Source organism: Bipolaris maydis (genome assembly GCF_028858645.1).
Source record: "Bipolaris maydis strain C4 unplaced genomic scaffold PSV08scaffold_10, whole genome shotgun sequence".
NCBI classification, from domain to species: Eukaryota; Fungi; Ascomycota; class Dothideomycetes; order Pleosporales; family Pleosporaceae; genus Bipolaris; species Bipolaris maydis.
In genome coordinates, this window is record NW_027093866.1 from 1,037,573 (window position 1) to 1,063,443 (window position 25,871).

Genomic DNA, 25,871 nt, shown 5'->3' on the forward strand with positions numbered 1-25,871 from the left:
AATGTAAAAAGGAAAGCGTCAGAGTGATTATCTTTTCCTGGCTTTCTCACTGTTCAATTCTTGCTACTTCAACCGTGAATGCAGCTACGTGTGCTGTGTTGAAATACAGTTTGCTTCCTCCACAACAACGCGCTTGTTCTCGAGCACCGATACAAAGAGCTCCCCTCTCAATCAAGCCTTGCACCTACCTAGACCTCGAATATCGGTTATTTGTTCCTCAGCGCCCAGTCCTCTGTCTCGACAGTAACAAAAACTGTTTCTCAGCCTAGCCACCGCCTGCCACCATTCACTATCGGCGCAAACCCGCCTCAGGGAAAAAGTGTTCTTATGCACTCTAGTGTGTCTCCAGGCAGCACTGGTCGACTTGTCAGGTATCAACAATCACATTCTTCGCACAAAGAGCCATTCCTTACAACGTAACTAGCGCTCCAACCTCTTCCAACGATACGATGGTCGAAGGAACACCTCAGTACGTCATGAATATGCAAGAAGAACAATTCGACAAGCGCGACCCGGCACAGATCACTACACAAGCCGCACCTTCTTCACCAGCATCATTTTCCCCACTGCACGTCTATGCCGAGCCTCAGTCAAATACTCAAAACGCCCGTTCTGACTTGGACACGCCAGCTTTGGGTGTTGACTCGCCCAAGGACACTGAAGCACATACCCAGGCACAACTTCAAACCCACTCGCCACCTGTGACCGGGATTTCTGCCGTTTCAGAACTTGAGGAATTTCTGGAAACAAAGGCGCAGTTACAAGAAGATGCACCTGTTCCTCACACGACTTCGCTCACTTCAACCCCAAGTCAGGACCAGGATGATAAAAACTCCATAGCGCCATCAGCTACTCCCCTTCAAGGTATGCAGAAGTCCTCAGCATCTATATCTACGCCCAAGAGTCCCACGGCCCGTACAACAGCTACTATGACTCGGCCATTTGGTCAGTTGGTTGCCCCTCTTGCAAAGTTCTTTAATCAATCTAGAATAGCAAAGTATACACGCTTCGAGCGCTCAAAAATCTTCAAAAATACACGACACACCATGCACTGTAAGACTTTCACGATGTTCATGCTCGGTTCACGTGGATTCGAGCGCGCTAAATTACTACCCACAAGGCAGACGAGGCCTCCACTGCTGAAGCGGCGGTACACCATCGATGTCAATACTACTGAAGACTGGGGCACCTGCTTCGCAACGTACTGGAAAGAAACAGAGGCCATGGTGCGTATAGTTCATTCACCTGGAAAAGTAGCTAAACAATGTGCTAACATGCAACAGTGTCCGCCTCTTCAGTACAAATCTCTCGACTTGGAACCTCTACCCATTCTTTCCCGCTGGAGTTTTGTTCCCCACCCTGGTCGATATTCCGCATTCTACACAATGTTCCTGTTGAACCCACCATTTGATTCCAACGTGTATCTCAGGCTGGGGGATACCACAATTCAAAATGATGCTTTCTGCCATATCATGAGCACAAGCTGGAATCATGGCGAGCCTTGGATGCGGGACGAAAGTCTAGATATGGCTCTGGAAGTCCTCTATCGAGATTACAATTGTGAAAATCTTGGAATCGCAATAGCCAACTCCATGGTCTCACAAATATGCCTTTTCGCTGCAGAAAGTGAAGATAGCAATCCCCAGGAGTACTCTCAGTATAGAGCTCGCTTCGAGAACAAGTCATGGATTTTTCTTGTTATCAACGATGCAATCGGTGGCGTTGAAAACGATTGTTTGCAAGGAAATCACTGGTCGCTTCTCGCCATCGACAGGATACATTATACAGTCTCGTATTACGATTCTCTATTTCTTGACGTCGACCAACCTCGACACCTTGGTTTTCAAATCGGTCGAGGCATGCTGAAAATCCTTGGAGAAGATGTCAAAAATTGGCAATACCGAATCCAACAGTACACCCCGCATCAGAACTACCACAACCAATTCCGCTATGACGACGGTGCATGTGGACCTTTTGTGTACAAGATGACGGAAGTACTGATCAGGCGCGTCAAAGTTTATCAGTTGCGTGGTGAAGAAGACAAGTGCTTCCTTGAACTGTGTGAAGATTTCCCACTGAATTTCAAAAAACAATTTCACTCATTCCAAGTTCGCCGCGAGATACAAAGGAGGATTGCCCGCTGGAAAGCCATCATGGATGCGTCTCATTTCGCATATAACCATGACCACGAGGCCATACGTGACGATTGGGTTGAACTAGATGACAATCCGGTTATTGAGTTCGAAATACCGCGCCGACAAGAAACACCTGTAGACTGGCCTACCTCCCTGGAAGATCAGAACTATAACATGCTCGAAAGCAGTAGCGATAGCGGCAGTAGCCGAGGAAGCTGCCTGAGCGAGACAACTATAGTCTTGGCGCTGTCGCCTGATCCACAGGAGATTTATGCTGATGGAGATACTAACCATGACCAAGACGAAGACCGGAGCGGTAGCATTTTTGGTCTCGGAATCACTCACGAAGAGTCTACCCCTGGCGGCATACAGAGAACTACAAACTTGCCCACACCATCCGCTACCGAAGGCGATCAAGAAGAGACTGCTGGACTTGTCTGAAGCATCCCACTGGAGAAATGTTTTTTAATACCGCTCAACTGGTTTGAGGAAAATTTATAACGGATGTGCTTTCTTTTCAACTTCGATTGCTTGTGCTGTCTCCTCGCAAAAAAAAAAAGAAATACTACAGATTTTACTGTCGCTGCGTCTTGCAGCATACGAGTTGGGCCTCTCCGGCCTTGCTTTTTGCAAGCTATTTTGTTGTTATGGCTATTGCTGGCTACCTAGTACTAGCGTCCAAACCATCAGATTGAGTAGAAAGGTCACATTTTTACTGGCGGATCACGGCGTTGTACTTAGTTTCGGGATAAAAATACTGTAAAAGACACAGGTGCCCAACATGTGAAAATAGGCAAGGATATTTGATTTCTAAATTACTAGTAGTATTTCGCTCATACCTTGGCTTTAGCTACATGCAACTCCGATCGCCGTCAAGACATGTCTTACAGCTGTGGCGCGCTTCTAGGCCACACAGCCACCCATCGTCCCGCACCCACCCACTTGCCTCCCCTTCAACACCTTCACAACTACCCAACCACATCATCACACATACCCACCGGTATCCAGCGCAAAAACCCAACAAATCACCTAACCGACACAGGCAGGTTGCAGTTGTGTGTGTGAATCAGCAAGTTTCCACGCTGCAGGCGACCGCGGGACGATCATTCGGTGAGGATCAAATCCCTTGGAATCGAGTGGTTCAGATGACGTAGGACGCACCCCCCTTGTCAAAACGCCGCGCATCAACGCCCTCTTTTTCTTGTTCCTATGCAACCGGTTCGTAAAGTTGGAATCAAGGACCCTGGAATGCGTTGTTAGTAGCCACCCCTGTCTGGTGGCCCTCCGGTGCGAGAGAAAGGCCAGGCCGATCGGAGATGAGATCACTGTTGGCGTGGATGGCGTCGTATACACGGCATCGGAGGGAGGGTGGGTGTGTGTGATTGGCTGGGCTAAGGTGGAGGGTAGTATGGTTGGTCTTGAGTATGATGAAGGGTCGCTGCTTGTGTGTAGTATATATTATGGTGTGTGCTTTATTGAACGGAGAGTTTTCCTTCTCTTCCTTTCTAGCTCACTTTTCTGAAGAAATACAACTGATACCCATCCACGATCCATATTACAATACCTTATTCGATATCTATACGATAAACTTCGAGGCATACTCTTTTTATTTCTGTTTTTTGAAACACATCGGCAAGCATATCCAAAAACAAAAATGGCAGACAACAAGCAACAGGCAAAAACCTACAAGCAAGCCGCAAACGACTACTACAACCAAAAATACGAGACTTGGATGCCTTGGATCGAAGACCAGTATCTGAAATGGTTCACAAAAGATAACAAGGCCAGCTACGCTGCCAAACGTACGTTCCCCTTCCCCCTCTCTCTTTCCCCCGTCCATAACCCCCCAACTTTTTCACCGACACAATCCGCTAAGATCACACCTGCTTCAGAAAACCTCGACAAAACAAAGGTAACCGGCGTCTCGCAAGTTGACAATCTCCAAGACGGCGTCAACGGCCTCGTAACGGGCCAAGTAGGCCAAGGCGGCCTCGCACAACCCATCGGCGACGCGCTGTCGAAAGAAGGAATCAATCGTGCTGAGCGTGGTGGCAAGGACGAGCAAGGACGGCCGCTTGAAGGACAAGGCCCGTTAGGCGGGTATGGACAGAGTGCTGTGGAGGGGGTCAAGGGGGGTGCGGGGAGTGTGACTGAGGGTGCGAAGAGTGCGGGGGGTTGGGTTGGAGGGTGGGTTGGTGGAGGAGGCGCGAAGAAATAGATGTGTAGGGGACGAATGTAACGCTGTGACGATTTGATACCTTTGGAGGAAGAGAAAGATAATGCTTTGAGATGTATGTGTTGTGGAGATAGGCGAGTTTGGCTTTGCAACAGTAGCTTTAATTGAACTTTTCTTTTCAGTTTTTGATAAGACGGCTTTTGCGTAGTTGTTGTATTGCCCTGGAGCACAGCTGACTGATGGATGTGTAGTGATCTTTATTAACTTCATCTCGATCAGTGTCTGGAACTGCGATGTTCAATGTTCACTACATCCTACGTACGGTGTTGTACGCATAACATCCACAGGGGTTGCCTTGTTGTCCACACTAGACGATTCATCTAAATCCCTCATGTCGTACATTTACATGCAATGCATCAGGTTCATCTGTTACGTTTTCACATCAATCCCGTCTGAAATAAGGCTTTGAATTGTTACAGTGCTTGTGAAGGACGGTCCTCACAATGGAACTCTATCTCCTCTTACTCAGCACATACGTGCCGTGTCAGCGCTGCTGTGGTAAAGTACCAGTTTGAGAAGATCATTAACCAAAGTATTCGCAAATCTCTCAGTAGTACCAAAAAAAAACTGGTTACTTGAGGGTTGGCACTGCTACTTAGAGCGAGGTGATGGAGGTTGTGCAAGTTCAAGTGCTGTGTTGCTTCAGGTCTAGGAACGGCGCACCCGACCATGTGATCATAGTAAAAGTAAGCTTTAAGATCAAAGCGCAGTTCCCATCGATAGGGTTCCTGATTCCAAAAAATCCCTAGTAAGAGCAAGTGCCGCTAGGGGCGATGACGAAATCAGGACCGGGCGCATTCCGAGCGGAACGAAGCAAACGCGCTAATCACATTGCTTGGCGGCGGTCGTCGCGACTTTGGGGTCAATTCCATTCTCCGCTTCAGTCGCGACGACACTAATTGAACGACTACCATCAGCGTCATTAACCCCGCTTTATCTTCTTGGAGCTGCGCGCATGCTCCAACAGAGAGATATTATTGCGCCTACACAGTAAAAAGAAATCATCTGCAAAACCATGGCCTCACCACCGCACATCCCTCAGCTCAACATGTCCAGCAACCGCAAGCGTGGCAGCATATCTTCACACTCGGGCGCACCAGCAAAGAAGCGCAAGCCGTCGAATCTACGCAATGCCTTCTCTCCCGATGCCGAATCCATCGGCGGTTCGCCACGCCAATACTCGCGTTCACCATCGGTAGAAAGCAACATCACAACTTCAGTTATCAATGGTGTTGGCGGAAGCAAGAAGCGCCGCAAGAAGGGTGGTGATGGTGGAAGTGTCGCTGGTTCGAGTGTAAGAGGAGGCAAAAGTGGTGATGGAAGGAGTGCAGTCGGAGGCGAAGATGAAGGAGAAGAAGACGACGATGAAGACGAGATGGGCGAGGAAATGGGCATGGAGATTGAAGGCGGAATGAGCGTCGAAGCCCGACGCAAACAAGAAAAAGAATACGAACGGTACGGTTCTCTGGTTCCCAGAAAAGCCACACATACAGCAATCTCGATCCTTGACTAACACGACGACACTCCAGAATGCTAGAAGACTTCATGACGCCCGCGCAAATGGACCGCTACGCAACCTACCGCCGCATCCGCCTCAAGCGCGAAACCGTCCGCAAACTCGTCAACCAAACCCTCTCGCAATCCGTGCCTCAACCCATCATCATCGCCGTAACTTCTTACTCCAAAACCTTTATCGGCGAGCTCATCGACCGCGCCCTCACCGTCCGCGACGAATGGTCCGCCGTACGCACTCACTTGCCCAACCCCGACTTGCCCGGCCCCATCTTAAACCAGAGTCTAGGCCGGCCAAGCGCACACATCAAGGACGAGCGGAATAAGCCGACAAATACGGATATCCAGAGTGCAGGGTGGTACATGAACCAGGTTGACCGCACACAGAGTATATGGAAGGAGGTGGATAAGAATGCTAGTTTGCAGGAGAGATTGCGGGCTTGTGATAAGGGTCCGTTGACGCCTGGGCACTTGAGAGAGGCGCTCCGGCGGTACAAGAGGGATAGGGATGGTGGTGGTGCGGGCTTTGCGGGTATGAGTCTGGAAGGCGTGGAGAGGACAATGGGTAGGACGGGCGGGAAGAGACTCTTCAAGTGAAAGCTACAAAAGGAAGAGTCTTTTGTTACGTGCATAGCGATGGCGTTTTTTTTTGGGAGGGGGGGATACATCGTTAGATATATGTGGCGTTCGTATCACAAATGTACATCATGTTAGCAACACAGATTTATTGCTAGCCACAACAACTATCAGAACAAGAACATTTTTGCATACAAGATTTGGATTTTGCAATGCGTGAGCTACCCCGCAGGAAAATTAAACATGGACAAAACACAACGCCAGACTGCTCCAAGGGACGTGAACGGCAAGACAAACCACAGGCATTCAGGCATATTGAGTCATCACAGTCTCAAAGAGTTGCATAAAGACATTATTCAGCCAAACATGGAAGCAACCTTTTCATGAGGTATTTTGTGAAGAGCTACATTTGTCATAGCCATTCATCATTCCAGTCCATCCCAGCCGAAGAGAGAACACCTTAGGAAATCATAACGCTAACCAACAACCATCTAGTTATCCTGGAGCAGCTCGTAGAAGGTATCGGCGGCAGGCTCGGGCTTGCCAGCCTCGATCTTCTTCTGGCCAAGCTTCTCCTTGGAGAAGGTAGCAGCGTAGGGGTTGAGGCGGAGCTGCACCTGGAAGTTCTTGAGAGGGTTCTTCTTCTGGGTGTGGCTGCGCTTGGTCACGGCTCCGCCACGGACGGGGCGGAGGACCTTCTGAATGTCGCTGGAGTTGATGATCTTGCTGAGGTCGGGCTGGACCATCATGGGAGATGGGAGAAGGAAGTCCTTCTTGAGTGCTGAGGGCTCAGTGGTGGATCCGTAGACCTTGTCGAGGGCGCTGAAAGCGGAAGAGGTCCAGACGATGAAGCGGCCAAGGTGACCACCGGGGGCGAGCTGGAGGAGGTTCAGGGAGTAGACGGATGAGGTCTCGACACCTGGGATGTTGCGGAAAGCAAGGACGAGCTCCTTGCCATCCTCATCAGGGTTGTAGATGACAAGAGGTCCACGGCGCTGCTTGTGGCGGCGACCACGGAGCTTACCCTTACCAGCGCGGAGCTTGCGCGAGTTGCGGGCCTTCTCAACATCAGCACCGGCACCGACGGCCTTGAGGAGAGCGACGGCAGCGGAGGTCTTCTTGATGGCGGCATCCGCGAAAGCAGTCGATGAGACAACGAGAGGAACCTCGGGGACGGTGCTGATAGCGTGGCCACGGGCAAGGAGAAGAGCAGGGCTTCCTGAAGCAGCGAGGGCAGAGGCGGTAGCGAAGCGCTTCTGGTTCAGGTTGATCTTCTGGTGCCACTTGCGCCAGACCTTGGTAGGAGCAAACATGCGGCCAGAGCGGCACATGTTACCGAAAGCAGCCTGACCAGCACGGTGAGTACCACCACCAGAGACACGGGGGATACGGGCAACAGCGCGACCAGTACCCCAGGACTCCGCAGAGGTTTGGTGACCAGCCTTCTCAGAGCTGCGTGTTGTTAGATCAGTCAACGGTGCAGCTTGCGAGGAAGGCTTACACAGCGTAGGGCTGGCGGCGGTTCTTGTTCATGCCAGTGTGCACCGCGTGGACGACATCCGGGCGGATTGGGGCCTAATGATGGGTCAGAATCAAATATATGAATAAAGTGCACGACACTGTATGCTCCCAATGCAACACCAGAACAGACCGAGAGAGCGCCATATCGATTGCGGAACCCAGAAGTTTTCGTCATGGCGCCGCAAGCACCACATGAATGATCCAGCTCAATACACGCATGGGATTTCCAGCCGAGTATCCAATCTTGAAAATCCCCCATTTATACGCATTCACTGTAGCTTCTCTCTCAATCTGTCCGTCGGGTTGCTGGTTGCATCGTATCGCGGATTTCGAAGTGCGACGGTGGAACTGACCTTGAAGACATTGGGGACGGGGATGGTGTCCTGGGTGACCTCGCCCTTGGCAGAGACGACGGTGACGGTTGGCCTCGACATGGTGGCTGTTAGGAATTGACCTGGGTGGTTAGTTGTCGCGAAAAGAGAAGTCGTCGTCGGATTTTTGCGATGTTCTGAAGCGAGCGAATTTCGAGTGGGCGCGCTATGCCACATCGGGACTTGGCGGGTTTTGGGTGGTTAGCGCTGCACTCATGTTCACCTGCGTTCACCGGAGGCGAGACTGAACATCTCATGTGACGGGAGTGGTGATTTCGCAGGATTGTCTGCATAATCTTGTAATTATCCTGAGACGATGTACTATGGACGTGTATGCGCAGAGCTATCTAATCTTAGTCTGCTGTAGCAGAACAGATCTGCGCAAGCAGCTGGACCTGACTACATGCGACAGGTGTCCTGATATGTAGGCAGTAGACAAGGTAAAGAGGTCTCGATCATGGCGCCCTGGACCATTCTAGTCCCCCAAGATTTTCAGACACGTCTTGGGTTCAGAATAACCGTCCTGCCCTTGCCAGGTACTCTATGCATCTTCCTTAAAGTGGGCGAATTAAGCCATGCAAATTTGTAGGGATAGACCCAACCGTGCCTCTCGCAGCTCTTATTGCCATGACGACAGTCGGGACAAGATGCATATCCTTGCAGGTAAGTAACGTGTACAATACTTTACACAGTGCTTATAGCAGCACTTGCCAGGGGGGCAGGAAATGATTCGATAGTGTCTTGAATAGTCGCTGCCCTTTGCTCGGTCTTTGACCATAGCGCAAAAAACAAAATAAAGCGTATGTAAGTACCTAGCGACGGTGACCTAGGGAACCATGCAGAGCCACTAATAATAGCGTGTTGTGTGGTATTAAAACACGTGTTTGGCAGGCGGACCGTTAGTTGCTTGATGGGGGGAGGTGAAGGATGTCATGCTGACTGTAGTTTCAATCCCTACCAGATAAAACTTGTCACCAACTAATGTTCGAGAAGCGTGTTCATAGTAAAGTATAATAATGATATAGAAAGGGGGCCGGCTGGGAGTGGCCTGGTCGGTTAGTGGCTTGACGGGATATGTGTACGGAAGATGCGAGAGAGAGTGAAGACTTTGGATGAGCCGGGTGGATTGAAGGAAAAGCGAATATCGAATGAGCACGTGCCCTTTTGTGAGGCAAGTCGATGGATCGCCACAGGGGTGCACGAATCGCATTCGCGTTGGCAACTGAAACACACGTGGTGCAGCAGGACGGGATGGGGTTCAGGGAGCAGCGGAGGATGGGCGGGCTCGGGTCCGTGTTTGTGGGAGGGCCAGAGAAAAAAAAAGCGAGATGCGGGCGTGGGCAAAGGACGTGAGTGTAGGCAAGCAGGCAGCGTGGTGAAGAAGCTGGCAAACTGGTCGTGATTGAGTTTGGGCGCTGGCAGGTTGTCTGGCTTCCGAAACCAAAGGGATGCAGGTGAAACCAGCAGTCGCGCTCACATGACCCAGAGGCAAATGACGCGGTGCGCTGCCGGCCTCTCCCTCTCACCCCGCCAACAGGTGGGTCGACGGCTTTCCCATGTTGCGTTTCACGTCAGAGGGGTCTGGTCCGACTGTTTTGCGTGCCTGGGTGCGGTGAGGCAAGGCGAAGGCGACGGCGACGGCGAGCGCTTCAAGTCGATGGCAGGCGAGGACAGAGTGCTGTCGGCGGTGGCTGCAGCGGCGACAGGACGGCACAGGCCTTGCAGCCTCGTTCCGAGGGTTGTCGTCTGGGCCTGCCCGCCGCTGGAGATGGGGGAGGGTTCCAGGGGGAGATGGTGGGCGATGTCGTCCCAGCTGGGCAGGCTGGCCGGGGGTTCGCCAGCGGCCAGCCGTGCGGCCAGCCAATGGCAGCCCGCTCGAGGCTCAGGGCCGGTGGCTGAGGGCGCGAGGGCAGGGCGAGGAGCGAGGGCAGAGGCCAGCGCCAGTGCCAGTGCCGGTGGGCGTGAACAAGTTCGCACCGCCCAAACTGCTCGGCGGGCGCGGTCGACGGTGGGCGGTCGGCGGTGGACGGTGGACGGTGGACGGTGGACAGGAGCGCGAGGACGCGGCCGTGGCCCAGTAAGGCGGCGTTGGCTGCGTGGGAGGCGGGCAGGTTATGGCGTGCTAGTGGTCGCAGCTGCCTCGTAGCGCACGGCTGGCGGTTGCTATTTTGGACGTCGGCGCTTGCACTTGCACTTGCACACAGCAGCCACGCCTAGCGTCCCTGCCCTGGCTCCTCTCTCCCCCATGGACAATGAGCGACGCATTCACGCCGCCTCAACACTCGACCATCGCCTGCCCGCCTGCCCGCCTCCCCACGATCCCCCCTCTCCCCCCAACCACCAGGCGGCAGCGGCTCTGCCACGACCGGCTTCCATCGTCCCCTCCCAAGCTGGTCACCACACGCTGCACAAGTCTCCGCATCTGAGCCCGTCGCTCGTCCTCTGTGCCTGTGTGTCGCAGCGTACGATTCGTCGCCCTCTCGCAAACACCACCCACGCCCTCCTCGACGACCCGTACCGGCGCCGCCAGTCGACTTTTTCTGCCTCTCCGCGCCGCTTTCTCTCAGGCATAGGCGCATCGCCGGCCCAGTCGCTCCTTCCCTCAGGCGCTTAGTCGAGGATCTGGTATTCTCGCTCCCATTCACCACCGCCACTGCCACCACTGCCGTCGCCGCTGGCTACCAGGTAAGCTGCCTCTTCTCTTGTCCCCGTCACCCCTGCACCCTACGCCCTCGCTCCCACCCCCCTGTCTCCCCCTCTCTGGGCCTGTCTCGACCACTATGCGTGTCTGAGCCCGGCATTGTGTACCTACGGGCAACCGTCACCTGCCGACTACTGCCTGCTGCTTGCTCGACTATACCCATCCTCTCTTGCGCACACTCGAGCCTGTCTCAAACCCGGACACGCCGTCTCCAACCCACACCTCCATCTCCCTTTCCCCCATTGCGTACTTCACGTTTCGAAACACATGCGCTTGTCATACCTGCCCTACCCACAACACCACATGGCGCTGACAATACGGCTATGAAAAGGCCTTTCTCTACACCTAATTCTTCTTTCCCTTCCAACTCTCTTGAGCAGTCCCTTGCGACCTGCTCCAAAGTACCCTCCATCTTACCTTCAGCTCCTCGTTGGCCTCGACGCGCGTGCTGCCCGCCTCCCACAACCCAGACGACACTTCCAAGATCCACTATGGTGCAGACTAGCTCGCGATCGTTTATGCCCATGCCCTCGTTCGGCGCTGTATTCGGGGGAGAACACCACAACAAGGGCCATGCAGACGGGAATGGCGTTAATCTAGTGCGCCCAGCAACAAGTCCCACCACATCCTCAAGCGCGCCATTCTCCTCGTTTCACATTCACACCGAAAGCCGCGAAAGCAACTCGACGACCTCGTCCGACAACTCGCCCACCACTACCATCTCAACCATGGATTCGTCATCTGTGACCGACCCATCTCCGGGCGTGTCGCCCGAGTCGCCTCTTGGAAGAACGCTCGCCCCTTCATCATGTGTCGCTGATTTCAGGTCAAGAAGGACAGAACAGCCGCCTGGAGACTCAAGTACATTTTTCGAGCTACAGCGCCCAACGACGCCTGCGAAGAAGCCGCGGAATCTTAAAAACCTCGGCATCAACACGGCCTCTTCTCTGAGCAACCTGCGAGCGCACACCCCGGCACCTGTTGCGGTTGCACCAAAGGAAAAGAATAGTTCGGCGCCTCCATCACCGCTGTTCATCAAACCGCCGACACCACCCAAGCGAAGACCATCGAATCTGAGCCTGACGATATCGACACCCGGCAGCACAGACAACAAGCCAGTACGACTCCTCATACCTTCAACGCCATCCTTCAACCGCCCACCTCTTCGTCATTTCCAGTCATCCCCTTCCTTGCCGTTGTGTTCACCAAGTGTAAACCCGTTCGGTGGTATGCAGTTACCCCCACGTCCTGTTGTGAACAAACCAACTGGTCTTGCCGAAGTCCCCTTTGAAATGGAAGAGGAGGAGGACCAAGAGCCAAACTTTGACGTTCCCCAATCACGCGAGGAAAAGCCAGCAGCATACCCCAACGGTCCCATTTGCATATACGAGGCTGGTGTATACCTCTACTTTGAGCCCACAGCCGTACAGGCCACGACTTTCGATGTTATTATCAATGTTGCAAGTGAAGTCAAAAATCCTTTCACCGCACCGTCGGGAGAATTGCAAAAGGATATCGATGCCAGACGTGTGGATGGCCCACCAGCGGAGAACATTGACTTTGCCACCCTTTCGCAGAGGCCAAAGCAATCCTTTGGCATGGGCGATAGCTCTCCAACGACACCCAAAGCCACGGCGCCAGTGATGCAGACGATACAACCACGAGAGGTTGTCATTGAGGGCAAGACATACAAAACTCCAGAGTACATCCATATGCCATGGGAGCATAACACCGATATCGTGCCTGACCTCCACAAGCTCGTGAAAATGATTGACGAGCGTGTACAGCAAGGGAAACGCGTACTCATTCATTGTCAGTGTGGTGTTAGTCGTTCTGCAAGTCTAATTGTCGCCTATGGTTTGTACAAAGATCCTCAAATGAGCGTGCAAGAAGCATACGACAAGGCCAAGAAGCGAAGCAAGTGGATCGGACCCAACATGAACCTCATCATGCAGCTCCAAGAATTCCGCAACAGCTTGCTGAGGCAGAACGAGAGCCGCTCGTATCACAACCAAGGCTATGGTCGACGATCTGCTGGTCTTCCTTCAGGATCGAACAAGTACTCTTCGTACGATCGAGATGGGGGATCAGGATCACGTACTCCACGCACGGCACCGCTTCCTCCTGACAGCGACATGACTATGCAACGTGCTAGCACTGGAAACATGATCGCAATTTCTCCAGGCCCATTGTCTGCGCCCACTGGTGCTTTCTCGCCCGGTTTCCGCAGGTCATGGGATTCTAGCCCATTGCATTTCGAGCTCACATCCCAGCCGGCCCAGGCCACCACACCATACGTCGATCCCAAGGGCCAAGTCGTTCCTATGGTCTCGGTGACTAGCAATGATGTGCCCACTATACATACTGAAGATATCTCCAGCGGCGAAGCAACACCACAGTCACCAGACAATGTCCAACCCCCTTCATTCCCCAACTTTTCCCGTCAACTTCGATTACGACCCAACCTTGGCATCGACGAGGGCGCCTCATCTAGGACCGAAGAGAGGCTCTTGGCTCCTATGCAACCATCTAGCTTTGAACCCTTGAGGTCCCCTGCTGTCGCAAGTTTCAACATACCTACTTTCCCATCCTATGATACAGCGGACTCTGGGATCATGTCTCCAATCAAAACATCATTTGACAACTCTTGGCCAGCAGGCTACGACCTGGATAACGAGGAACCTGATTCTGCTCCACAGGTGATGGATGGCGTAACCCCGGGAATCTCACCACGCAGCTCCAAACTTGACATGTCTAAAGCTATGCAGGACGACGCCAATGAATCTTACGGTACTTCATTCCATCTTGGTCAACCGGCACCTTCCCGGGGCCGCTACGATAATGATGACACAAAATCGGCAGAAATCGCTTCGCCAGTGAAGACTCAATTCTCGGATGATATCTTTGCCAGCACTGACGATCGTTTGGAGGAAGACCTAAAATCACCACGTGCTACCGAATTCCACATGACTCCATTGAAACCCAGGTTAGGAGACGAGGATCCCTTTGGCTTGACTTCACCGACTAGAGCGGATTTCAATCCTTTCGATAGGCCGAGCAGTATCGCCACTATCAAAGCCCTCGAATCGGAAGATCGGAGACCCTCATTCCAGGCCATCTTACCGCCTGCCCATCAAACTTTTAATGGCTTCGCATCCCTGGATGGTACAGCACAGACAAATCCTATTTTCGAATCTCCAGTTCCGCTGAACATGTCTGCATCGAAGCAATTCCAGTTGGCCGGACCTCGAGTAGACAGTCATAGCAATTCCCCAGCGAAACAAGTTCTCAACCGCGGCGGTGCGCATACAACGGCCCCATTTGCGCTTCCTAAAGCACCAGCCACCCCTCGGACCCCGACCGAAACCTTCCTCTCTACTCCCGGAAAGGCCATTCGAACAAGGTTTTCATCTCCAAACATGAACGAGCAACGGAAATTGCAGAAGCTGCAAACCGAGATCCAATCGAAACTGCCAAGGGCAGCAGTTCCTCGTCATGCTGCAGACGACATTGACGCTCTCATGTCACCCCGTGCAGAAGAATTCACTAGGAACCCTTTCCGCTTTGAACTGCAGAGCCCTGGTGAAGACGCAAGCCCCGTTTCATCAAACGGGACGATCAAAGATGGCCGAAACGGCCATACTGCATGGGAGGACCCGATGCCGCGGCATTGGACGCCTGAGAAGGCTACTGCTGATCCTCGAAGTCCCGTACAAACCGGAGTCAGCCCGATTGTCCGCAACATTTGGGATGTACTATGAGGAAAAGCGGAGCCACGTCAAGAGCCTAAACCCGGGTCCACAAAGGGAAACCCCAGTTCCATGACTCGCTACGGATATTCGGGAAGTATCCCGATACCAAGGTTCAGTTACCCCCGACCGCCAGGCCAGAAACTACCCAGTTTCTCGTAGAGGAATTCTCCGTCTCTCGGAAACTGCGACGCCACCAACACTGAGCGTTTGAATTTTGGATGGTCTCAAATCGCATCAGCTCGTCTTGCATCTTGACAACGTTTGTAAGACGTATTGTTTGGATCAGCGGCCCCAACAAGTACCATCAAGACAGTACCGACCTCTTTCCTCTTTTGCGGTCAGCTTTTCTTTGTGTCAAGACTCTGTTTCTCTTTACAAGCCCGTCTTTCCAAACGGCTTCAACTATTTTGCCTTGTGGAGGACTAATGCGCGTTGAGTTACGCAAAAAAAGTGTAATGTCCTAGTTTCTAGTGCCTAGTTCCGCCAACCCTCCACGGCTTTCCACTCGTTTTTGTCAAGGCATCCCCCTCTATCTCTCTCTTTATCTCTCTTGTTCAAACCAGCCATCATCACTACACTCTCGCTGCTTTGTATACCTACGTCATACCTTTTCTCCTTTTGTTTCCCTTATTGGTTTGATCCCCCTCAGTATCGATGTTACGAGCCATGCAAAGCGCTGCACCTATCCAGCGGAAAGTACATACCCCCCAATTGTTTTGGGGTTGTATCCTTGGTTGTTTTTCCTTTTGTGTTTTTCTCCTTTCTTCTTTCCTATCACTGTTTTGATCTGCTTGGCACCCTCATCAGCCAGCAGTAGGCGTTTTTTTTTCTTTGGTCCTTTTTGGGAGAAATTCTCGCGGGTTAAGGAAGGGTTTTCTTTAGGAAGATGGAAGTAAAGGGAAAGGCTCGATCTGGGAAAAGATTCAATCGGGTTAGTTAAGTGTGTCTGTGTGTATCTGGATAACTTTAGGGGTTTTTTTTCTTTTGAAATTTCCTCTTTTTGCCTACTTATTACCCCCTCGTCCTCTTTCTCTCGCTGTGCTCTATGGATCTATATCTATACCCAGGCGGGGTCAAGGTAATACTACCCAACTTTTCTTTGTTTTCTTCTTCTTTTGTGAGAAGGGGAAAGGGAAGGTACAACTGTAAGGGGCTGTATACATGAATGGAAACTACATATACATTTACATATACATGAGTTGCACGTGAACTGGATGATTACGTGATTGTGGATTACACATGTCGTATGTACTTGGTAAGTAGGTACTTACTAACCAATATCATATCTTGGCATGCTCGGTTTCTAACTACCTTTTTTTTTAGTCAGCTAAATATATTGTTCTTTGCTACTGCGCAATTTGAACGTCAAGCTGAAGACAACAAACGACACGTGAGGTCAGCAGTTGATTTTTTTTTCGTTTCTTAGTCACTTTGATGTCAAGAATATGGGATGGTTTATGGTTGAAAAAGCGTGATGACAATTCTACTCTGGCAAAACTACGTATGTTGGAGTTCCCCTTTGCGTCGTCGCAAGACTACAAGGTGTAAAAAGATGGGATGAAAGAAGGAAGAAAAGAATTTGGTCGTAATAATAGTTTATATAATAGGTTTGTAAATGCCCCCGAACAAAAAAAAGAAGACACAGAAACGTGCAGAAACGACAGGTGATTTCGTTGGACTCGTGCACGTACATGAGCCTCTTATAAAGCGAGAGTGTAGACATGATGCCATGTCCCGCGCACTCCCTTACCCGGTATTTGAAAAAAGAAAAAAGCGAGTGTGAGAAAGAGAAACTCGCATCTATAAAGGAGAAAAGAAAGTCAAACTAGTTGACTTTCTTCGGCCGCATCGAGCAACCGGCAATCGGTTGAAGAAGAAGAAGAAGAAGAGAAAAAAAGCATTGGAGCGAAGGTGGGGAAATAAGACAGGAATCGAAAAAAAAGCAAAAAAAAAGGACGACGCACAAGAACATACACCTTGGGGTAAGGGAGGCGGGGGAGGTTGGAGAGAGACTGGGACCCAACGCAGCACTTGCGTGGTGTCGTCAACAAAAAAAGAAAGTACACACACTGTGAGTTGCTTTAGAAAACAACTCGACCCAACCTTGAAAACGCCAGAAAAAAAACAATAACCAATAAATGCAAAGAACCCGGTAAATGTTATACCCGGGTTTGTGAGGGGGGGTATCCTGGGGCAAATGAATTGCCCATGTAAATGTTAATGAGGTAAAAATCATTCCTCACTCATTGACATGCCTAGTAGACATATGTCGCAGTCCTTCCCAAAGAAGGCTTAGTAGAGTATCCTTTGTCAGGCTCGCCGGATCTGGGAGCCCATCTGACATCTTCTGGGCCATATCGGCGACTAAACTGCACATCGTTGGGGTCGAAGCTAGGCTCGCGTCCAATCTCACCGTAGAGCTTAGGTCTTCCAGAACGTCCGCGATCCTCGGAACCACGAACGGGCGACACTGTACGGTACGACTCGTTGCGGCTCGGCATGGATGGGCGCGGCGCGGTCTTGTAGGAAGTGGTGGGCTCTACCGGCCGGTTAGCGCCAATCGGGGGTTTGCCGATTGGCGATGGCGATGGCGACCGTTGGTAGCGGGATGGTTCGCGCGGTACGTGACGAGCGGCGGTTGGAATTTCATCCGGACGGACAGATACACCACCTCCACTAACCGGGTAATAATAAACCTTCTTAGTGCTGCTAGGCGTAGTCTGCTGTACCGGTGGGATGGTGGAGAAGGCGTCTCTTTCGGGATTGGCATATTGCTCAGAAGCGGTGGCTTCGCGTAGACCAGAAGATCGAGGCGCAGTCGACTCCTTTCTGCGCGAGGACGATGGGTGGATAGGCATCGTCGACGAGCGGTGGAAGGCTGGTGGTGCCGGGGGTGGCGAGGTCTCGGTACGTCGCGGCAGCCGTTCGGTGTAGGAACGCTGGGGGATTCCACGTCCAAGCTCAATGGGCGACGATGTCGAGTGCTTGAACATGGGAGGACGCCTCTCTTCAGTGCGCCTCTCCTCAGCCCAATCCACGACCTCAGGAATACCGCGATCAGTTCGATCGGTTTCGCGACGCGACATTGAAGGGCGGTCCTTGCTAGGCCTGGCGGAAGACCTACGCACGGGAGCCTCAGCGCGAGAAGACTCGCGGCGGGAAGAGCGGGGTTCGGCGGCATAGTAATCGCGCGAGGATGCTCTAGCAGGCATAGGGCGAGATGACGTTATCTCCTCTTCAACCTGCGCACGCGACTTGTGCTGGTAGCGAAGTGCCTCCTCGGCCTGTACGCTCATCTTGCGGTGAGTGGGCAGAGTAGTATGGCGTGCCTCTTCGTAGGATCGGCGCTCTTCAGCAGCCTTGCGACGAGCTTCTTCTTCCGTGCGAATCTTGTATCCCGACTCGTGGCGCGCCTTCTCGTCGGCCGATGATTCACTCTCAGCAGATGCAAACTTGCGGTCGCTGCGGACCTCCTTGGCACGTGCCTTTTCACGTTCTGATCGACCGCGGTCTTCCTTGGCATATCTGCTGCTTTTTGAAGACTCTTTTTCGCGGCTGGATCGGGGTGGCGCAGTCGGCTTGGATGTGTAAGTTTGGTGGTGGGAGCGTTCACGCTCACGCTCACGCTCGCGTTCTTGATAACGGCTGGCATCGTCACGCGACGATGGAGGTGCGCGGTACTCGGTGGCGTATCGCGCGGGACCATTTGCGGTAAAGGAGGAACCACCAGGTGTTGGGACGTCGAAGCGCGCCGTCCTGTCACGTGGCGCAGCGGCTTGTCTTGCGGCCTTTTCCTTGCGCAGCTTGTCAAGCTCGAGGACTGCGTGGTAGTGGGCCCGTTTTTCGTCGTCGATGAGACATTCGTAGGCTTGCTGGATGCGGTGAAACTCCTCCTGCTTCTGCTCTTTCAATGCGGGATCGGTGACTTTGTCGGGATGGCACTTGAGTACCAGTTTGCGGTATGTGGACTTGATGATGGCGGCGGTGGCACTCCTGTCGAGGCCGAGGGCCTTGTAGTGGTCGGGCGTGGGATCCAAGTCCATGGTGTTTGTGTGAATGTGAATGGGAGGCGGGGGGGTTGGAGGGGGAAGTAGTGCTAATCGATTGCGCGGTGGGGCTTCGCGTATACTTTATAGAGAGCCCGTCGAGGCGGCCGGGCGACTGTTGGGCTGGCACAGGCACAGGGAAAAAGTCAATGCAGCCAATGCCTGTGGCGGAGCTGGGATGGATGGGATGGACGGCGTGGCTGGTATGTATACGCAGACAGGCAGCGCCACAATTTAGGGGAGAGGTAGCGAGAGAGAGGCCCGGTAGGCGCTTGGTGGCAAAGGGCTTTAAGGAGAGTCGGGTATGTGGTGCGTGGTGCGTGGTGCTTGGGTGGTGAGAGCGGAAGACGGACAGCGGACGGCGAACGTGTCTGGGCAAGGGGGGATGACGAGGATGGCTGGGCCGGGTTACTTTCGCTGACCTAAGGAAGAGTGGACCGAGCCGCGAACACAGACTCTCGCATCGAAGACGGCAGAAGGTCGTAGTGATGGCGAAAAAAAAGCGGATTAAACAAGCCTGACAAAGAAAGTGTGTGGTGCTTAGGACGCCAGTAGTGAGGCTGTGTTGTCTTGTTTTCTTTTACTTTTTCCTCTTTTGCGGCGCAACAATGCTCTCGACTAGCTGCCTCGTGGTTGCCCGGCAGCGCTGCTCTACAGGTGCGGAATTGCGGTGTGGATGCTGCGACGTCACCGTTTCAGCGACGCCAATATGCTACTATGCCAATAAAATGCGGCGGGCAATGGTTGGCATCGATCGCACGCCGTCGTGGGTGATGATGGCGAAGGAGAGGAGAGGCAGCAAAAAACAGGGCAGTCGAGGGAGGATGCGGACAGACGGACAGCAGTATGGTCAAATCAGTCAGCCAGCCCGCACGCAGCTGGGGCGTTGCGGTTTACTATAACGCTGCGCCAGGATGGATGAGTAGGCCGGCTCTAGGAGCCCCCCTGGCGATGCTGCGGCTGGTCTGTATTGCCTCGCGCAAGCATGACTGGCTTGCCCAACTTCGCGCGGGTGGTAGTGGTCCTCTACTCAGGGCTGAAGGCTGTCACGGCACCGCGTGCTTTCGGCTTCCGTCCGCCTTCTCCTACACCTAGACCAGGCCCTTCCGTGGGGCCATGCCATCGCATCGCGCAAGCCGCCGCCGCCGCTTCACATGAGCATGCTGCACGTCGCATCCGTCACGGCGCCTACGAAACACCCAGTCCAATCACGCCCCCCAGCGGCCACATGGTCGTTTGAGACTTGGGGCTCCATTGCATCTGATAGGACTCTCCCCCTCAGCCGGCATGACTTGCGAGGCCCAGCAAGTGAGCCAGAACGGTCAGCATCCCCGCTGAAGACACTTTGCAACACACAGCGAATCCACGCCGCCGTCCTGGCCACAGATGGACCACACTGCAACCGAAGGCACACGGCCGGCTCCCCGTCACGCCCAACACCCAACCAGACCTGTCTTCGGCCTGACCAGCCCTCTGAGACAACCTGATGCCGAACTCTCAACCAGCCGTCACCGGGTCTTGGTGGCCCTACTGTGTAGGGGGGGGGCACCATGGCATGACTGCGCATCCTCCGCACCGCAGCTGGCTCATGGAGGGCCCCCCCCCCCCCCCCCCCGGTGGGCCGTCAAAACTCGGGTCAGGGCACGGCGCTTGCGTCGCCAGGCTGACGATTTTTTGTCCCATGTGAGATTTGTTCCCACTCGATCCGTCCCGAATTGGCACATGTTAGGCCCTGGCGTGGTTGGACGATAAGATACGCCTATGCGGGGTGAGGCGGGGCTCTTCTGCGTGTCACGCCCAATAATGACATATCCTACCCACGGGCTCCTGGCGAAGCAGGTCCCTCTACGTGGTCCTCCACTATTGCGCAGCACAACTGACGACGAACATGTCTTGTGCACACAAGAGAACAGGTGCTGGTCACCAAGCATGATATCATGTCCGACAGGTACGCTGCACTGCACATGTCATCCCACATCAGCCACCTCATTCACTCCTCATCCTCACCCCTCCATACGGGCATTTGAATGTCGACTACCATCGGCTTATGGTGCCCGGTAGGTTTTCCAGCAATCCTTGGGCCCAGGTATGCTGCGTTGACCACTGTCGTCGTCTCAATACGCGCCGTCTCTGCATCTCCAAAAGCCCGACCCGTCCTGCATCCATTGTTGAGACATGCATGTCTTGCATTCCTCAAATTTTTACTATGGTTCTCTCCTCTCCACCACGCCTCATTATTCTCAAGGGCAATACCAGTGAGGCTTGACGTCGGGACAAGGTTCCCATCACCGGATGGGGGCTGACGCCATGTAACATCCGGCGCAGGAGATGCATCAGCCTGGCTTCTCATAGTACCATCTTGCATCGAGTCAGGCATGCTTTGACGTGGCAGCCCTGTATCGCAGCCCAAGTCGCGCCCTGCTATTGACTTGATGGTCAAGTCAACTAAGGACATTTTGTTGCTAGTTCTCCCTGGATCGCTCCAGAATTCTACGCTTTGCACTAGGCTACCACTATCGCTCTGTGTGGCTTGGTCCAAGGGCTGAGTCCTCCACCGTACTGTCTCGACGCCTCGTCCTCGATGGATATGACCGCAGATGCTCAACTTGGGCCTGATCTTCGACAATCTTCGTAACAAAGCTGGGCACCCTTCTCTGCCGTCTCTTGAAGCTTCTGCCGATCCATCGCAATGCCCTTTTGGCGGTGTATGAGTCACGACAATGTCTACCCCTTCTGGAATCTTATTCCATACGTCTTCCGCTTCCTCTGCTCGGTACTGGAAGGCCCAATTCGCTTGTTGGGGTGTATACGGGCTACCGAATACCGTGAACCGTGTTCCCGGTCCTTTTGGTGAGGTAAGCTCGACCACAGTAGTGGTATGCTCAAGGTACGTAATCGACTTTGACTCGACCAACAATTTTTTGCACGCCGTGGGGTCTTGGTCGCCAGGCCATTTCCACGAGCCCTTGTTTTTGTTGAAAAACGGCGCATCGAGTGTGATTTCGTGATTGCCTGCTCAGGAAGGAACAAGAGAAAAAAAACTCATCAGCCCCACCAACCATTTCAACCGGGATAGGAATTGTAAATTACCAGCAACAACAATTTTTGCTTCAAAGTCTTGCTTCTCTATCCATTGCACAGCTTTTTTCAATTCACTATAACTCCCTTGATTTGTCAAGTCGCCGGCGTGGATGAGCACGTCACCTCGAGGTAGCTTGGGTGTCTGGTTGTGCGTATCCGATACGCACACTATGCGCGTTTTGCGCGTGCATGGTGTTGAAACGGGTGCGGGCATGCTTAGGCACGTGTGGGGGGTTCAGAGGAGGGGTGTGGTTCGGGTGGGCACCAACCAACTACACCTCACCAAGCTAACCCCTCACCGACATTAGAAAGGCAAAAAAAAAAGACTTGGACCTTCTAGCCAATAAAGCTAGAATGCAATATAGAATAGAAAGCAGACGTGGTGGAAGAAGAGGGAAAGAGGGTTGGAAATCAAGATCATGAGCTGTGCATACGTCATACCCTCTTACTACACATCTGCCCCCCATTCTAGACCCCGTGTGTACCTGAACATCCCCCCTTCAGCCTCATGAGTCTTGCAAACAGCAGTGGCATCATATTGCTTGTTCCCGCCCGCCCAGTCCCTGGAGTGATGGACAGGTACACCCGTCTGTGGCAAACGGGCAAAGTCCCTTTGTGATCGTCCTGGTCTATCTTTCTTCCCTGACACGAGGAGGGGAGAGGAGGGGTTGTATTTGCTTGTTGTCGCCGCACCTCGGCCTGTTTGACCCTTTTTTTTTCTCTTTCGCCACCGCCACCCCACCACCACGGTGCCAAGGCTTTCCGAGTAACTTGCCGTGTGCTTGCCCGCTGTCAAGTTGTTTGGTTCAGGGTGAGATGCAAGTCATTAGCCCTTTTTCTTTTCTTTTCTTTTGCGGCAGATGTGGAAGGGAGGGGGGGGGGTGCGCGTGTGTAGGGTGATCTTGGGTGGGTGTAGACTAGTGTAGTCTGTTTCAGCAAACGGGCTGTAACGTCACGTGTGGGGCTGTGAAGATGTGGGTATAGGGGTTACAGGAGAATAGTCATTGTAGGCTTGTGGTCTAACAGTGGCAATGCTTCTGGGGGTGAAGGGAACTTTACTCCTTTTTGGGAGTTAGTGTTTAGTACTTTGTGGAGAGGAAAGGGGGCCTTTGTAGGATGTAGAGCGTTGTGCTGCATGCAAGAGAAGAAGAGATGATGCAAATATTTGGAAAGTTAAATGTCAATGAGGTGGGTGTATGGACTCACGAGTTTTTGTCTGTATTGTAATATTTCACATCAATCAGGTTTTGAATCTTGCAATAGAAAAATCGTCAAGTACATTAAGAATAAATCAGGTCTCCCAAGTCCATTTCAGACACATATCCAAGGATGATGTATAGAAATGGTATCATTTCACTTGTCATGAAGCCACAATACCTTACACGTGTTGAGCATATACCTTCTTCTCTCGGCAAATCAGCACATTGCTGTTGCTAGGGGCAAGTCTACGGTAGTAATGCTTCCAGAAGCACTGTGTCACTTCGAAGCTCTTACAAACCTGTAGCTACATAGACATACTAATAACACATCATTGATCAGATGAGTAGAAGTGAAGCTGCTAAATTACATTTTGAAGTATTTACATAAGACTGACGATTTGTCTCTATAAAAAGCTGGAACTGGCCTTTTATCGTTGAACTTGGAAAATTTAGCATTAATGAGGTGGATGAATCTGTGAGAAATTTGCAGACGCTGTCAACCTCGTGTAATCAGACAAGTGAAGGAGCAAATTTAATATTTGTTCACATACACAAATTGTTTTCTTTCTTGGTAAAACTGCCTTTAAGGAATCGTATGCTTGGTTTAGCACCGAAATACCACATATCACTCCTCAAGCGTTATTAAGACAGTCTCCAGGTTGACTCACTGACTTCTGGTATACGCCTTACCGAGCCGTCTTTCTTCGCGTCAAAACGCACTGCCAGAGCCATGTATAGCCAAAACTATGCATCGATCCTCGTATGGTTTTCATGGTGTTTTGTTCTCCATCCCAACACAGTAATTGGCAAAGTTGAAGTCATGATTGGTACTACAGGCGACCCACCAACCTTGCAAAGGGCAAAGCACCACTCAGTTAAGGCCGAACAATCACTTTCTCACTCACTCGTCAGCCCGAAGAAAGAGCGAAGGACTACAAGTGGATGGATTCGGCCCACAGGGGGTAGTCGCGTGGTGAGAAAAAGCTGGTCCGTCCTTCTTGCCTTGTTCACCTTCACCCACGGTTTTAGTGTCTCGCTACAATCAATCTCCACCGTTGCATTTGTCAATATTTCTCTCATATCGCTTTTGCGAGATGAGGTATAACACCATTCGCAATCCGTATTCTTTCACTGTGAAACAGAATCGATCGTTTTCCTGATTGAGCAAATATCACGTACGGACAAATAGATCCGCAATCGCGCATCAGTTTGACTGACGAATATCCCAGAAGCATTCTCACCTGTCCAGTGTCTCGCCCAGAGATATCGCACCGTATCTTAGTTTTTACCCGACTTGCCACTGCATTTCCGCGACCATATAGAATAAACGCTCGAGGATGGATCCGACTACCAACAACACGAATGACATACAGCATCTGGTATATGACAGAGATGCTCCTTTCGTTACTCCTTCCACACCAACGCCACCGACACCGATTCAGCCTATTACCACGATCGTGCCTGTACTAGAACAGACCGTGTACAACGAAGCCGACGAGACGGGGGGTTGCGAGAGGACACTCGACTACGTCCGAGTCCAGCTCAAGGCCTTGAGATACCTAGCATCCTACCCATCAGATGCGCTCACCGGGCGACAAGCATGCAAGTGGACGCAAATGATCTCGCCATCGGATTTCGAGCCAACAGCGCAAGAGGCACTGCGTCTATGCTACTACCTGCGCTCCCAAGGCTTCGACACATGTGCAAAATTCAAGCGTGGATACATGAAGCTTTACGTTGCAAACCAGGAAAGCAACAGGCGGAATTCACAAGTCGATGTGCTGTATTGGAGGCAAGATGTCACGACCAACGAGATCACATATGCGTGCTCTCCCGGGATATCAGAGCCATTGGTAGTAGGAGGAGGAGGAGGCAGACGCCCCGCTGTTGCGTCGCTATCACTACATGCCACCGAAGGTCGATCGCTTTACGACCACTACTACGCTCAACGAAGGCAGGACCCGCGTACGATAGACAGCCTTGCGACTCTTGCATCTGCAGCAGAAATCCGGTTGCAAAACTTGGTCGCCGGTGAGAATCCTGATCCGGGGTAAGTAGTCCCCCCCCTTGTTCCTTGACGCATATCCCGACAGTAATACTAAACAAATCAAAACAGTGAGATTGAAGTCACGCTTATGCAGCTTGAAGAATACCGCGCACTGCTCCGTGGGGAGTAGTATATCCACGCTTCTCCGATACCAATCCGAGAGCTTATAAGGGCAGTGTGGGATAGGTGGAGAGCACAAGTGCGCGAGTTGGAGAGTGTACGCGCGTTCTGGGGGATTACCATGGGTAGGCGTCGCGCGAGCGTTTGACGGTGTACTGGGGGGGAATTTTTTTTTGGATGGGACTTGGGCTGCACTTTCTGGGAAAGAATGGCCTTTTTCGAAGATTGAATCTTTCTCACCTCGGGTATGTACGTACCGCTGATAGGTAAATGGATAGTGCAGATTATGTGCACTGCGGTACTGGGTAGCGTAGCTAGCGTAGGTACCGAGGCTAATGATGACGCGGAAATAGACATGTGGATGATAAGGTACAGTGGCGCTAGGCGGCCACAAAAAGGCGGTCATGTAATCGAAAACAAGATATACAGTAGTAGTGATGCTTGTTGTGCTTGGCGCACGTGGAATCAAGTTTTCTAGAAGGAAACTTGCTTCCTTCCTCCTCCCCCCCTTAGCAGGCATGAGCACGCGTACGCAAAGTATCGGAGCCAGTGCCTCTAGGTCCATTGTTAATTG

The 25,871-nt window shown here is 52.3% G+C and overlaps 8 protein-coding genes across 8 annotated transcripts; 5 read left to right on the plus strand and 3 right to left on the minus strand.

The window, feature by feature from the left end:
• Positions 1-449: 449 nt before the first annotated feature.
• Positions 450-2,576, plus strand: PSV08DRAFT_372595 (uncharacterized protein; the record flags this gene model as incomplete). The annotated part of the gene is made up of 3 exons (XM_014227721.2): positions 450-874; positions 989-1,226; positions 1,284-2,576. The coding sequence occupies 3 exons, from the start codon at positions 450-452 to the stop codon at positions 2,574-2,576; spliced, it is 1,956 nt and encodes a 651-aa protein (XP_014083196.2).
• Positions 2,577-3,789: 1,213 nt separating this feature from the next.
• PSV08DRAFT_403388 (uncharacterized protein) lies at positions 3,790-4,353 on the plus strand (the record flags this gene model as incomplete). Its single annotated transcript, XM_066093656.1, has 1 exon — positions 3,790-4,353. One exon carries the CDS (start codon positions 3,790-3,792, stop codon positions 4,351-4,353), a length of 564 nt encoding a protein of 187 aa, XP_065948808.1.
• Positions 4,354-5,256: 903 nt separating this feature from the next.
• Positions 5,257-6,524, plus strand: PSV08DRAFT_403389 (hTAFII28-like protein conserved region-domain-containing protein). The gene is made up of 2 exons (XM_014227718.2): positions 5,257-5,826; positions 5,901-6,524. The coding sequence occupies exons 1-2, from the start codon at positions 5,387-5,389 to the stop codon at positions 6,478-6,480; spliced, it is 1,020 nt and encodes a 339-aa protein (XP_014083193.2). The 5' UTR covers positions 5,257-5,386; the 3' UTR covers positions 6,481-6,524.
• A 242-nt stretch (positions 6,525-6,766) lies between these two features.
• Positions 6,767-8,472, minus strand: PSV08DRAFT_206111 (60S ribosomal protein uL4). Its single transcript, XM_014227717.2, has 3 exons — positions 8,334-8,472; positions 7,961-8,034; positions 6,767-7,911 (listed from the first exon to the last, which is right to left on the minus strand). Exons 1-3 carry the CDS (start codon positions 8,412-8,414, stop codon positions 6,951-6,953), a joined length of 1,116 nt encoding a protein of 371 aa, XP_014083192.1. The 5' UTR covers positions 8,415-8,472; the 3' UTR covers positions 6,767-6,950.
• Positions 8,473-9,602: 1,130 nt separating this feature from the next.
• On the plus strand, positions 9,603-14,813 carry PSV08DRAFT_183815 (uncharacterized protein; the record flags this gene model as incomplete). Its single annotated transcript, XM_066091900.1, has 5 exons — positions 9,603-9,700; positions 9,759-9,914; positions 10,120-10,352; positions 10,696-11,036; positions 11,430-14,813. 5 exons carry the CDS (start codon positions 9,603-9,605, stop codon positions 14,811-14,813), a joined length of 4,212 nt encoding a protein of 1,403 aa, XP_065948809.1.
• Positions 14,814-16,793: 1,980 nt separating this feature from the next.
• On the minus strand, positions 16,794-18,847 carry PSV08DRAFT_377681 (uncharacterized protein; the record flags this gene model as incomplete). The annotated part of the gene is made up of 1 exon (XM_014227714.2): positions 16,794-18,847. The coding sequence occupies one exon, from the start codon at positions 18,845-18,847 to the stop codon at positions 17,060-17,062; it is 1,788 nt and encodes a 595-aa protein (XP_014083189.1). The 3' UTR covers positions 16,794-17,059.
• A 1,906-nt stretch (positions 18,848-20,753) lies between these two features.
• On the minus strand, positions 20,754-22,122 carry PSV08DRAFT_226853 (Metallo-dependent phosphatase-like protein; the record flags this gene model as incomplete). Its single annotated transcript, XM_066092202.1, has 3 exons — positions 20,754-21,865; positions 21,941-22,073; positions 22,099-22,122. 3 exons carry the CDS (start codon positions 22,120-22,122, stop codon positions 20,841-20,843), a joined length of 1,182 nt encoding a protein of 393 aa, XP_065948810.1. The 3' UTR covers positions 20,754-20,840.
• Positions 22,123-24,467: 2,345 nt separating this feature from the next.
• Positions 24,468-25,307, plus strand: PSV08DRAFT_353526 (uncharacterized protein; the record flags this gene model as incomplete). Its single annotated transcript, XM_014227712.1, has 2 exons — positions 24,468-25,180; positions 25,247-25,307. The coding sequence occupies 2 exons, from the start codon at positions 24,468-24,470 to the stop codon at positions 25,305-25,307; spliced, it is 774 nt and encodes a 257-aa protein (XP_014083187.1).
• Between the last annotated feature and the right edge of the window lie 564 nt (positions 25,308-25,871).